The sequence below is a fragment of the Trichoderma harzianum genome (genome assembly GCF_003025095.1).
Source record: "Trichoderma harzianum CBS 226.95 unplaced genomic scaffold M431scaffold_6, whole genome shotgun sequence".
In the NCBI taxonomy this organism is placed as follows: domain Eukaryota; kingdom Fungi; phylum Ascomycota; class Sordariomycetes; order Hypocreales; family Hypocreaceae; genus Trichoderma; species Trichoderma harzianum.
In genome coordinates, this window is record NW_020209254.1 from 889,908 (window position 1) to 902,977 (window position 13,070).

At 50.5% G+C, this 13,070-nt stretch overlaps 6 protein-coding genes across 6 annotated transcripts; 3 read left to right on the forward strand and 3 right to left on the reverse strand.

The window, feature by feature from the left end:
- Window positions 1-205: 205 nt before the first annotated feature.
- Window positions 206-1,875, reverse strand: M431DRAFT_508149 (hypothetical protein). Its single transcript, XM_024919073.1, has 2 exons — window positions 1,207-1,875; window positions 206-1,133 (listed from the first exon to the last, which is right to left on the reverse strand). Exons 1-2 carry the CDS (start codon window positions 1,531-1,533, stop codon window positions 417-419), a joined length of 1,044 nt encoding a protein of 347 aa, XP_024774417.1. The 5' UTR covers window positions 1,534-1,875; the 3' UTR covers window positions 206-416.
- A 1,023-nt stretch (window positions 1,876-2,898) lies between these two features.
- Window positions 2,899-5,348, forward strand: M431DRAFT_494962 (hypothetical protein; the record flags this gene model as incomplete). Its single annotated transcript, XM_024917306.1, has 2 exons — window positions 2,899-5,117; window positions 5,180-5,348. 2 exons carry the CDS (start codon window positions 2,899-2,901, stop codon window positions 5,346-5,348), a joined length of 2,388 nt encoding a protein of 795 aa, XP_024774418.1.
- Window positions 5,349-5,552: 204 nt separating this feature from the next.
- M431DRAFT_481948 (hypothetical protein) lies at window positions 5,553-6,263 on the reverse strand (the record flags this gene model as incomplete). Its single annotated transcript, XM_024915995.1, has 2 exons — window positions 5,553-5,744; window positions 5,808-6,263. The coding sequence occupies 2 exons, from the start codon at window positions 6,261-6,263 to the stop codon at window positions 5,553-5,555; spliced, it is 648 nt and encodes a 215-aa protein (XP_024774419.1).
- Window positions 6,264-6,475: 212 nt separating this feature from the next.
- On the forward strand, window positions 6,476-7,561 carry M431DRAFT_115640 (hypothetical protein). The gene is made up of 2 exons (XM_024911940.1): window positions 6,476-6,790; window positions 6,874-7,561. Exons 1-2 carry the CDS (start codon window positions 6,635-6,637, stop codon window positions 7,267-7,269), a joined length of 552 nt encoding a protein of 183 aa, XP_024774420.1. The 5' UTR covers window positions 6,476-6,634; the 3' UTR covers window positions 7,270-7,561.
- An 884-nt stretch (window positions 7,562-8,445) lies between these two features.
- On the forward strand, window positions 8,446-9,422 carry M431DRAFT_520035 (hypothetical protein; the record flags this gene model as incomplete). Its single annotated transcript, XM_024920414.1, has 2 exons — window positions 8,446-9,181; window positions 9,217-9,422. 2 exons carry the CDS (start codon window positions 8,446-8,448, stop codon window positions 9,420-9,422), a joined length of 942 nt encoding a protein of 313 aa, XP_024774421.1.
- Window positions 9,333-12,864, reverse strand: M431DRAFT_427369 (hypothetical protein). The gene has a single exon (XM_024915075.1). The coding sequence runs from the start codon at window positions 12,667-12,669 to the stop codon at window positions 9,475-9,477; it is 3,195 nt and encodes a 1,064-aa protein (XP_024774422.1). The 5' UTR covers window positions 12,670-12,864; the 3' UTR covers window positions 9,333-9,474.
- Window positions 12,865-13,070: the final 206 nt, after the last annotated feature.

Consider the following 13,070-nt stretch of genomic DNA (forward strand, 5'->3'; position numbering starts at 1 on the left):
CAGGCAGTGTAATAGCAGTTGAGGCTGAATGTGAAAACGGGTGCGATCTTGTCTTACATGTACCGATACTCGCGAAGTGGTCAGATAAGCATGTGTTTGCAAGGGAAGTAAGACAAATTACATGTATTGATGTTTCCGTACTGTGCTCAAGATGACTACGGAAGCTGCAGAAACAATGAGAATATGGAAGACGTACGGGGTCTATGGGCCCATGGCCGCCGATAGAATTGCTAACTCAGAAGACTCAATTTGCATCATATGACATGTATTAGAGTATCGACCCAATATGAAGTACGGGTTCAAACTACTTGTATACTGTTGACCTTATCTTCATAGTACGCTCATTTGATTGCGCATGGCCCGGTCATCTGACATTCATATACAGGTACAGTAAGGCTGCTGCCCCCACCCAGCTTTTATTTCGCTCCTTCACCAAACAAGACCTTGATAGGGTCATATGTGTATTCCAAGTCACCGTGCCAGTAGTTGGTGGACTCTGCCTTGGAGATCGCCCACGCTTCATCCAGCGCCTTCACGACCTCCTCAGGTAGCGGGCCCTTCTCAGCGTTGTCCAAGTTGTTCTCCAGTTGCGCGATGTTAGAGACACCGATGATAATACCATCGTTTCCGTCCTTGATCTTGAGACCGGAGTGGTGAACAGTCCATCGCATTGCAATCTCAATCAGCGTTAGTCCTGCCTTTTCAGCGGCTTCCTCGACAAGCTTCAGCGACTCAAAGGTGCTGTCGCGGAAGTATCTGCTGCGGTAGATGTTTGCGATGGCTGTGTTGCCGGAGTATCGTCCAGTTTCCGGGAGGATATCCCTGGACTTGATCTTTCCTGAGAACAGACCGCCTGCAAGGGGGTTGTACACGACAATATCGAGGCCGTAGCGACGGCATGCAACAAACAGCTCCGCCTCAATGTTTCGAGTGATGGCGTTGTACATGCCCTGGTAGATGGTGGGACGGACCCAGCCGTTGTATTTGCATGTCATGACGACTTCAGCTACCTCAAAAGCTGTAAAGTTGCTGACACCCAGCTTTTTGAATTTTCCGGCCTTGTGGAGACGGTCAACAGCCTCGAGGGTTTCAGCAAAGGGGACTCCACGATCAGGCCTGTGAAGATACAGAATCTGCGTCGCGATGGTTAACAAGGCTATTCCACGCTGAGTGTCTCTTTTCTGTTTGATCATATCATGGACTCACGTCGACGGAATCAGTGTCTAGCTCCTTCAGGCTCTTCTCGACGGACTCGACGACCTTTTCGGCTGTGTTGTCGCCAAGCTGCGCAGGGTACTTGACCTTGGTCGCCAAGGTGAGGCCTCTCTTTTTCCAGTTGGCCTGGCGTGTGAAGTCTTCTTGGGTGCCGCCAACGTAGACTCGCGCTGTGTCAACCTCATTATAGCCCCGAGCCTGCAGGACGTCAAGGGCCTTGTTGAAAGTGTCTAGATCGGTGATTCTGGCGCCGTCATTCTCGTTGGGACCAAAGGTCATGAGACCGAGGATAACTCGGGGCTTGGTAGCTTGAGACATCTTATCTTTTTCCTGGATTATCTTGCTGGACTAACGTGCTGGTTGTTGTTGTTGACCACCCTGAGATGAGGGGAGGGCATCTACCATGATATATAGGCGAGAGGGGTCCCGGGTGTAAGTAGGATACGACGCTTTACATCCGGGGCTGAACTAGAACTGGGTCCCGACTCCGACTTGCATCGACTCAAATATCGCAATCAAGAGCAGCAATTGGTCTATCCCACTTTTGCACGATTACATACATGAGATCCCTGGAAAGTGGACAGCTCGCAGACGTCATTGCTCGCAACCGTCGCTACGAAAATAGAGCATAGTGGCAGCTGTGTAAGCCAGCTACATAATTCCCACTACTGATGCCATAAAGTCCGATCAAACGACTTGCGACATCTCCGAAGGCGCATACTTAGACTTACACACTTGAGGGGCCTATAAAGTCGCAGGGTCGCGCTAAGTCCGCGCGCTACGATCGCAGATAATGTGCTGACAAACAAGCAGCTCGCGGCAACATCCGTGCAATTACGATTATAACTAAGCTGCAGGGGGAAACAATAGCCGCGGATGACTCTTACATAGTATTCTACGCGGTTAAATTACACGTATCCAGTCTATACCTTACCCTTCATTTCGAGAGTTTCTGGCAAAGCCCTTTCGTAGGCGACTCTGCTTCAGTAGCCTTTGCCATGGCATGGTTGTCCTTTCCAGAGGGCCGGACTTAGGACATTGATGAGATGCTACTTGGAAATAATGAATCAAAAATCCTGCCGAATGAGGAGCAAGGCCACGTAGGGTAGCAATTGAACCTTCCGTTCTAAAGCGGGATATGCATTCAGACGCGGGAAATGGAAATACCTACTACAGGTGTTGAACTCTTGAGGATGGCATCGGTTACTGCCGGCTTCTTAGAATGGAGGAGTTCGCGATTGGTGATGACTGATATGCTTACCTATTTAATACTCCCTCGCATTTTATATAGCCACTTACCTGGTATACATGAAGATTCGAAGTACGGAGCTCAAATGAACGTGTGCATGTAAATGAGTCAAGTTCAACAAGGTTCTGAACTCTTCATGGTGGGGGTTTCGAATGAACCAAATTCAATGGCCGTATGGGGTACTGATAACGGATAACGGACGCCGCCGGAGAAACCACGGCAGAATAACTGCTCAACCGGCGTCCTGTAAATGCCTGTTAACAACTCGATGGAGTTTGTAGCTTCAATAGACGTGGTGGAATCGGCTGCCTTTGCGCAATCTGTGCAATCCGTCTGTCTCAAACATGATCCAGTGAGCATCTGAAACTCTTCCATGCCCCAATTGACGTCTGACAGTTTGCCCAGGCGCATCAAAACATAGAGATATTCACACCATGAGGGCAAACCTGGCCCGTCATGGCAGGCGACTACTTGTCTGCCAGGCGAGGACGGCGCCATCCTGCGCTGCATTTGCGACTCCAGCTCGTCGACGGTCGATTGCTCCGAGGCCAGTATCCTATGCCAATTTCGAGCGCACGTTCTTTAGCGGTCTATTCCAGAAGCCTCCGCGGGAGGTCAGGCAGCCCGAGTACGAGCCGGGATGGCTGCAAATCATGGTCTGGAGGAGTCGCATGCTGGACAACGTCAGACCACCGCCGAGGAAAGAGTTGATCGAGTCTTGGAAGAAGTTTATGCAGTCGAAATTGGCCACGCGCATGCCTCTGAACAGCACACAGGCGCTGCAGTGTCGCCGGCTGCTGGAGTATCTATCAGATGTGCCAGCCGACAAGCCGGACGCCAGAACGCTTACTCTTGCTGATCTAACGATGGCGAGGCAAGTGCTACTTCAAAAGGATCCAATCGAACGAACACAACATCATTTAGATTTCGCCAAAGCACTACACTCGGTATGGCTATCGGGAGATTATCCTAAGACTCCTAATGCCGTGGAATTACAATGGGTCCACCTCATCAAAGCCATGTGTTTATATGGTGGATCTCGCGAGGCCTTGCAGATGCTGTATGAGAAATGGGAACAGCCAGAGTATGCTGTTTACCTGAACCAAGAGAACCAAGTCCACCTAGTAGAAACCGTTGCTCAGGGTCTTGCAAGAGAGGGATGTGAAGCCGAGTTGGTGGAGTTGGTCAAATATGCCGAGAACCACGGAGTACCATACGATGTAAAGATCCAAGCCGTCATGGTAGAATTCTTTGCCGAGCGAGATCGTGTCGCCGAGACCAAGCACTGGTTCAGCAAGCCTCTATCAGGAGGTATACCACGGCCGCCAACGTATCGCGCGGTGGCGGCCTTTGCCATGCGCAACAACCTTCAAGAATGGGCTACGTCTCTGTTCCGCGAACTTGGAGAATCGCAGCCAAGGAGGAACCACTGGAATGTGTTGCTTGAGGGAATACTCATTACTGGAAAGAGCCTTGCCGAGGTAGACACTGTAATGTCACACATGGTTGACCGCAAAGGAGAGGTGTCGCCAGATACTAGCACAATCAACAGTCTTCTCAGGGTTGCCTCTGCGCAGCGAGACGAGGCACTGGGTGACGACATTCTTGCGCTCGCCGCAAAGAGAGGACTGGCTCCGAATGGAGAAACTCATTTAATCCTGCTCGGCCTACGACTTGGAACTAACAATTTGGTGGAGGCACGAGAGGCGTACAATCAAGTTAGGCATATGCAGCCCTGGACGAACGAGAGCAAGCCTCATCTCTTTGCCGAATTCCGCAAGATGGTCAATGAATACCTGGTTGCGCTGACAGCCCAGAAGCTGCCAGATTTCAAGCTGATTTCATCAATGCTGGAGGCTGTTGAAGAAGACCAAATGAGGCTCGAGCCAGCCACAGTGGCAGCTCTCTGCTTAAGATTCTTAGAGAACGATCAGCATTTTGATGTCATGGATATTCTATCCATACACTCCTTCTTGTATAGTGAAGCGGAGCGAGAGGTTATCCAGAACGCATTTGTCGCGTTTTGCCTCGAGCCCAGCACGAGCACGAACCGAGCATGGGGCGCATATCAGCTTCTCCATCAATTCTTCCAGGATACCAGCTTCGAACGGCGTGTGGAATTGATGAATGCGTTTTTCCAAAGGAGACGCCCCGACATGGCTTCACATGTCTTTGGACACATGCGCGCACACCGAAATAAGTCATACCATCCCACAATGGATACTTACATCACTTGTCTAGAGGGAATTGCCCGATATCCCGACCACGACGGGCTGGAAATGGTGCACAACATGCTGAAGATGGACACCACGCTACAGCCATCGACGAAATTATACACAGCTTTGATGCTGGCATACGCCGGCTGCGGCCAGCCTTTGATAGCGCTGGACTACTGGGGCCAGATCACTCAGTCGAGGGAAGGACCCTCATATGCGACGTTGGAGGCGATGTTTTGGACATTGGAAAAGAAGACGGGCGGACATAAGCAAGCCCGCGAGCTTTGGGAGAGGATGGAGAGGATGGATTTGGAAATACCGCAAAGCGTCTACAACGCTTACATTGGCGCAATAGCCGGCAGTGGGAACGAAAAGGAGGTTCGAGGACTGATAATGAAAATGGCGTCTGTCGTGGGGTCAGAGCCAAATGCTATGACGTGAGTACAAACCCTTAATCAACTATAGTCCAGCCATTGCAGTTACTAACACATAGCTGTAGCCTTGGTATTGCATATAATGCTCTACCCGGACAGCCTCTTCAGCAAGGGTTCCAGGAGTGGGCCAAGGGGCGATACCCCGATGTTTGGGCAGAACTGATGAAGGTGGGACGGCGCATGGACGAGTACTCGCTGTGTCAATTCAAAATAGAACGGGTCATGAAGGCCTAGAGGGAGTGTATAACAATGGAGAAATATATGATCATGACATGCATCTATACATAACGGGGGGTAGCATCTATTGTACACATAGTTGGAAAAAAAAAAAAGAGCAAATATAGTATCTCATGAGTGGCCACCCATGGATGGCGGCTCACACAACATCCAATCAGACCCCAATGCTTTTCTTTTTCATTCCCTCTCAGTTCCTCTCCTTTATCTTCTCTCCGGGAAGAAGTGTTCCCTGATCATCTCAGGGTGAGCGTGAATAGTCGGGTACAAGCCCATACCCTGAACTCTGCGAATCATCTTGGCAATCTTGCGCTGGTTGACAGGACGAAGGCTCGTACCAGAAGAGTGCGTGATCTGGCCAGACGTAGAAGAGAATTCCTGGATCAAAGAAAAGTTCTACAACATCCCAAAGTTAGCCAATTAACCCCCCTCTCTTTTTCCACAGCTTCAGAAACACACCTTGTACATGTCCAAAGGACGAATTCCCAGCGCATCAATCACATCCCCGCCACGAGGCGACCTCTTCCTCCACTTCTGCATCTCCACAGGACTCATATCATGCGGCGAATACACATCGCCCGCATCCCACCTCCGCGGCATCTGCCTCAAGTAATCATTCGAGTTCTTCTGGTTCCTCAACAGCTCAATGTTCGCCTGCTTGTTCCTCATAGTAATCTGTCCATCACGCTTAAATCGAGTCATCAAGTTCGCAGCGACGTCGCCGGGGTTGCTAGCTGCCGCGCGGGGGGCCTGGCCGGAGGATCGAGAAGGGCCGGGGTTATTGATGGAGAGGAGGCTGCTGCTAGAGGAGGGGCGGTGGTGGACGGGCTCGCGGGGAGCACACTTTGAGGCTGAAGTTGAGAATGCGCGGATTGAGAGGCCGCGGACGGCGCAGGGGGGCGGGAATGGCGGCATGGCGGGTGGATTGAATGCTTTTGTTGAAGGATAGGTTTGCAATGAATCCCGCGGTTCTTTTGCTGGTGATGCGAAATCCTTGGTGTTGTGCAAAATGTGGAGTGTGGCGGGGACGGAAAATGTTCCGCGCTAGCTGATGTGCGCCCCGCTTTTGAGTTCCGCCTTTTTTCTTCTAATTTTCTAGGCGTCTCAAAAAATTGTCGAGATAAGCATTTCGATCCAAATCTTTCAGCAAAAAACCAAACTCCGATACCCCCATCTTGATTGCGCGCCAGATCCAACCTCGGATCGCTCTCAATCTTTCAATTAGACGGTCAATCTCGGAAATACCAACAATAGCGACTACGAATTCCGGTTGAGGATCCTGCAAGATGGTGCGCAAGCTCAAGTTTCACGAGCAGAAGCTTCTGCGCAAGACAGACTTCTTCACATACAAGCAAGACGACAACCACCGCGACAAGCTCGTCCGCAGACGGTACATGATCCAGAAGCCCGAGGACTACCACAAGTACAACAGAATGTGCGGTGTAAGTTTGGCCCCAATCAACAACACCATCACCAACTATTCCTTCCCCTCAATACACCCAACTGACATTCTTCTCCTCCATAGTCCATCCGCCAACTCGCCCACCGCCTCTCCCTCCTCCCCCCCGAAAACCCCACCCGCCGCAAACACGAAGACCTCCTCCTCGCAAAGCTCTACGACATGGGCATCCTCTCCTCCTCCTCCAAGCTCTCCGCCGTCGAGAATAACGTCACCGTCAGCGCCTTTGCCCGCCGCCGCCTCCCCGTCGTCATGACCCGCCTGCGCATGGCCGAGACCGTCCAGGCCGCCACAAAGCTCATCGAGCAGGGCCACGTCCGCGTCGGCGTCGACGAGATCACAGACCCGGCCTACCTGGTGACGCGCAACAACGAGGACTTTGTCACGTGGGCTGTGGGAAGCAAGATTAAGAAGAACATTATGAAGTACAGGGACGAGCTGGATGACTTTGAGCTGTTGTAATTCTGTTTTCTGGAGGGGGGGTTGTGCTGGGAGTGGACTTGTTTTTTTCGAATAGACTGCGCGCATGGGGAGAGCGTCTTGGTCGATTGTCATGGGGACTGGTTTGGCGTTATGGGTTGGGCTGGAATTTTCCTGGATTGAGCTTCGATCCAATGTTTCAAGATGGACGAATTCTGTGTCTGGAAACGTATTTTGTTCATAGCATATTTCACTATTGACAAATGTGAACTTGTGAATATCTTCATGGCGGGAAAGGTGTAGACTGCATCCTGATGCGCATTCACAGCGAGATACCACCGGTATATCTTTAACTTTGCACTTCTCAAAGTCACGTTTCTATCACTATTCATGATATACAGCTAGCTCAGGAATGGTCAGCAGCATCATGGTAAGCTTTCTCAGTGACAGCCTGGGTAGCAGATGCACGCATGGCTACTCTCTGCTCACTAATCAGCAGCAATCTCTTTCAGTAGCCAAATAAAGTCACACCGTGAAATTTATCGTCAGGATCATACCAAACCCTTGTTAGCCATCGGAAGCGAAAAGGCCCCCTTGTAGGTGAGCAAGAATCCATCGCACTGTGTTTCGTCCGAGCTCACTCATCGACGTCTCGATTCTCTCACGGTCATTCATTCACCCGCTCTCAGCCAAATATGTGAGCATCCCATTCAATATCCCATCTCATGAGCTCTTCCTCCCATCTCACGCCCCATAACATAAAAATATCCTCCTCAAAAAACTTCGACATCGTTCATCCAAATCTGAATCATCTCCAGAATCTTCACCAGCGCTTAAACGGACATCCGGAACTCCACCCGAATCGGCCCCACATCCGTAGGCCTTCTCTGCGTCGACACACCAAAAGGCGCAGCTTGAAGAGAAAAACAGGGCTAGGCTCACATGGCTTATAAAAGATGAGCTCCAGGTTGATAAACACACTGTGCGTGACGGCTATAAAAACCCACACTCACACGAGCTCCCACACTCCTCCCTTCCTTTCCCCCCTGATCGGCTTATAAGAGCTTGGTTTTCTCCTTGTTCTTCATAGAGCCCTTCATTTTTTCCTCGGCGCTTTTATGAAAAAGCGTGTGGCCGAGTAGAGCGTCGTCATTCTCCCATTCACTTTTATAAGTGCCTCCTGAGCGCCGAGGGTAGTCACCCCCTCCCTCCTTCGCCATGCCCATCTTGGCCACTATTCAAGATGTCTTGGCCGAGCTCATAGGTCCATGGACTTTCATGGCCATATCTTTCTCTCATATTCCTGCGACAATTCGTGGGCTTATCCGTGACAAGAACTATCGCGCACTCTTCTCCTTCGATGGATTCCGCGAAGCCCTGTTTGGCACATTTTGGGCCACCGTCGGGCCAAATGTCAAGCTCAACGGCGAGCAGCGTGTCATTCCTCTTCTTGAAGGTCGTATCAAGGGCGGTGTCATCCATGACGACGTCGTGAGCACTCCGGTTTACGGCACTGTCATCGAGGTCGGCGCCGGAAGTGGCATGTGGGCAGATGTTCTTGCCCGTTTCCGCGAAAACACCAGCGACGCAGACAACGCAGCCGGCCTTCGCAACAGGAAAACCACGGGCGGCCACATCACCAAGATTTATGGCGTAGAGCCCAACCCTATTTCTGCTAAAGCGCTCGAGAAACGTGTCAAGGACCTTGGTATGGATGACATCTATCAAGTCGTCCCCGTCGGTATCGAATCTGTTGATGACCCCTCTGCATGGAACGGAAAGATTGAGCCGGGCAGCGTTGATTGCATTGTGGGCGTTCTTTGCCTGTGCAGCATTCCCGAGCCCGAGAAGAACATCAAGCTCTTGTACAAGCTGCTCAAACCAGGCGGCCACTGGTACGTCTATGAGCATGTCAAAGTTTGGCGCGGAGGCCCGTTGATCAGCCTATATCAGCGTAAGTAAAAACACTCATGATTCTCCCGATGTAAGCATACCATAGGCTGACCGTGGCCGACTCTCCAGGCTTCGTCAACATCGTCTGGCCACACTTCTTGGGCGGATGCCAACTTTGTCGCGATACCGAAAAGAATCTTAGGGCCGCCGGTCCCTTCCAGGAGGTCGATCTCGCACAGCCCGCGGAACGTTCGTCTTCGTACCAGGTCTTGCCTCACAAGATTGGCACTCTGACCAAATAAATGCTGTCATCGAGGCCTTCGAAATAGAAGCTCGTTTAAGCAATATCTCGTCTCAAAGCTCGTCGTCGTCGTCATCATCCAAAAGGAAAATTGAAGTCCTCTTGGACTCGCTGTCCGCCGGTATCGGCTTCTTCTCATCGACAATCTCTTGTTTTTTGACGTTTATTTTCTCATCCTTGACATCTTCTGCCTTCGTTTCCATTTTGACTTCGCATTTCACCCCCTCATTCGTTTCCGTTTTTGCCTCATTCTCCTCTTTCATGTTTTCGAGCTTAGATTGAGGCCAGGGGTCCAAATCTTTAAGCATTACCCCGCTTCTTGCTTCGTCCTCCTTTATCGCTTCCACCTTTGGCTTGTGTTCTTGCTTCAGGGTTTTTACCTTTGCGTCTGCCGATGATCCTTCGTGGTTGACTATACCCTCCTTTGCATCAAGGAATCCCTCCTTTGTTAGCTTAGCCTCGCGCCTCATATAGAATGAATTTAAGCAATTCCTTCTTGCTTCTGTCGTCCAGTTTTCCACAATGAGGGCAAAGTCCGTAGCATTGGCAAAGCCAAATTCCCTAGCCATCTCACAAAATTGGCGCAAGCAAACATCCTCGGGCGGCTTGTATGAGCTGTGAAGCCCGTCACCGTCGCTCTCGTCGCTGTCTGCAAACAATGTAGTTTGGCCCGCAAGATCTCCTTCTCCAAACAAGTTCATGGCCGCTCGCCGCGAGAGCTGCTCCTCTACCTTGGAAGATCCAATCACTTCAGAGTTGTCATGCGTGTACTCCACGCCAGCTGCAGTGAGAATTGCTTGCACAGCGTCGCTTTTTGGGCGGCTTATCTTTGCCTTTTGGGATTCCGGGGTCTTTTTCTGATCTCCAGAAGTCAGCAGGTCTGCCAGCTGGCTGAGTCCTCCATCTTCTGAGTCGGTGCCCTCTTCTCGTTTCACGACTCCTAAATCTTCACCATCTTTGGCCGCTTCTTCCATATCAACATCAGCCAAGTGCACTCCAGCTTTAGCCTCAGCAATGTTTGTCTTGTTCACAATATCGCGCAGCAAGCCCATATTACTATGGTAGGTGAAGATGTTTGATAGGCCAAAAATTTCGCCCGTTCGTTCAGTGTCTTGCTGAACACCGCGGAAATATCGTCGCTCAGATGATGCAGTATATCCAATGTTTGCCTGCTGCTGCTTGTAAATTTGCCGAGCATAGACAATTTCCTCAATTGTTCCCACGGAAATGAGCCGAAAGACTTCGACATCACGAGTCTGGCCAATTCGATAAGCTCGGTCCTGAGCTTGCAGATCGTATGCAGGATTCCAGTGGGGGTCTATAATGACCACCTTGTTAGCCGAAGTGATGTTTAGCCCAACACCACCCGCCTTGGTCGATATGAGGAACACGAACTGCGTGGGGTCGGAGTTGAACGTATCCACCACATCTTGTCGCGCTTCGTAGCTCATGGAACCGTCCAGATAGCTCACGGTGTAGCTTGTGTTGGTAAAAAGGTGCTGCAGAATGCGGAGTAACCGCACGCTATGGGAAAATACCAAGACTTTGTTTCCGCTGCCATGCCAAAATTTGAGCAGCTTCCTCAGGATCTTCCACTTGCCGCAGAACTCTGGATTGACCAGGTTACTAATCCGATCTCGCTTCTCATACAACTCTCTCCATGTATCAGGCATGCAAGTCTGGAGTGTTGCAAGTTCATATGCATGCTTTTCTTCCAGATCTGTCGTTTGAGGTACCAGCAGAGTCAGGTGGTTGGCTAACTTTTGCAAAATTATCATGCTCGGGAAGACAATGGTTTGCCAGCGTCTGCCACTTGGAAGAAACTCGTTGCAACACCAACCTCTCTTGCCTCCATGCTCGCAGTCTTCTGAAATGGTCTTCAATATTGCCACTTCTTTGCTGCCGAGGAAATTTTCGTATGCTTCCGTTTGTAAGTCTGTAAGGGGGCAAAAGACGACTCGGTCGGATTTTTTCGGCAACTGGTCAGCTATCAGGGATTTCATGCGGCGCAAAAAGTATCGAGGAAGAAGATTCTGAACCAGCTTCTTTGCGGTCTGCCGTGCAAGACTCAGCTGTGCAACTGTGGCTTCATGAGACTGGCCGACGGTCAACGGCTTCGTGATGGTGTTCGACCACTCTGCTTTAGTACCAAAATGACCTGGGTTGGTCCAATCTAGCAGTGTCCAGAGCTCTTCGTACCGATTTTGTATAGCTGTTCCCGTTAAACCAATCCGACAGAGTGCGTTGATCTCTTGCATTGCTCTGGTAGTCTCCGAATAGCGGTCTTTGAGGCGGTGGCACTCGTCGGCGATGATGGCATCCCACTGCACCATGTTAATGGAGCTGCGAGAGTTTTTATACGTCTCGTAGGTTGTAATCATGATTTCCAGCATCCCAGCGCGGGCCGCACCAAGTACGTCGTCCTTGTTTGCCCCGTGAAACAGATCCACATGCCACCATCCCCATCGGCTCAACTCGTTTCTCCAATTCATAATCAGAGATCCGGGACAGACGATTAGTATTTTGGGATACCATCTCTCCCCAATAAGCCTCATCTGCCTCATGCGTTTGTCATCTCTTTCATCTCCCGTTTTTCCAAAGGCCGCCGTCAAAAAAGCAGCGACTTGAACCGTTTTGCCAAGGCCCATGTCATCTCCCAGGATGCCTCCTTCTTGATACACAAACTTTTTGTGCAAAAACCGGACACCTTCAACTTGGTAATCGCGCAGATACTGAGCGATCGATGCGGGAATGAGACCACCTGATTGAGGAAGTTCGACATCCCTGTACGGCCGAGACGGTTTGATACCACTTCTTGGGTCGAAACCCGGTCTCTCCTTGAGCTCTCTAAGCCTCCTTGACTCATCGAATTCGACATTTGTATAATCAGGTGGCAGCATCAGGGCTGATTCGTGGTACAGTCTCTTCTTGGCGTCAAAAGCTCGCCTCCGTTCAACCAAGTAGTCCGGAAGATCAACTCTCTCCAGCTCGTCTTCTGTGTGCTCGACATCTCCAGTCACTCTTGAGGCTTTCTTTTTGCCGGCAGATTTTCGTTTTGTTCTCCTTTTCTTTGGCTTGGATGGCGCACCGTCTGATTCATCTGTCCACTGCACCTTTTCCGTGAACTCCACTTCGATCTTCCTTTTCTGAGGAGGCGGTTTGGCCGGTCCCTCAAAGTCATCTTCAAGGTCTGACTCCGTATTATCATCATCTGAGAGTTCTATGACGTCTGTGGCCATTTTGAGCATGAAAGTGGCAACAAGAGCCACAATAGATTTGTCGAGGAAAACGCGTAGTGATAACACGAGGAGATGGTGAATGATGCGAGATCACGTGATGCATCCTGTGCTGCCTGCCTGAGTTTAAGGCTGTAGGTACGGAGTTTTAGCGGCCTTGGTTACAGCGGCTACGAACCTAAACTTGTCAGCTCACAGCGATTATGCTCGATCTGTCTCCTCCTGTGCCTCACATAAACGGACAAAATGGGCCTCATTCATTAGTATGTCAACAGCTTTGGAATTAGAATCCCATTACCAGCGCAGCGCAAATAGCCGTGCATTTCATTATTGACGTCATGCCATGTATACCTAGAATTGGCCTATAAGACGCTGTAGATTTAGCCGCCAGCTTCTCGAATTGAAGCTTTAGG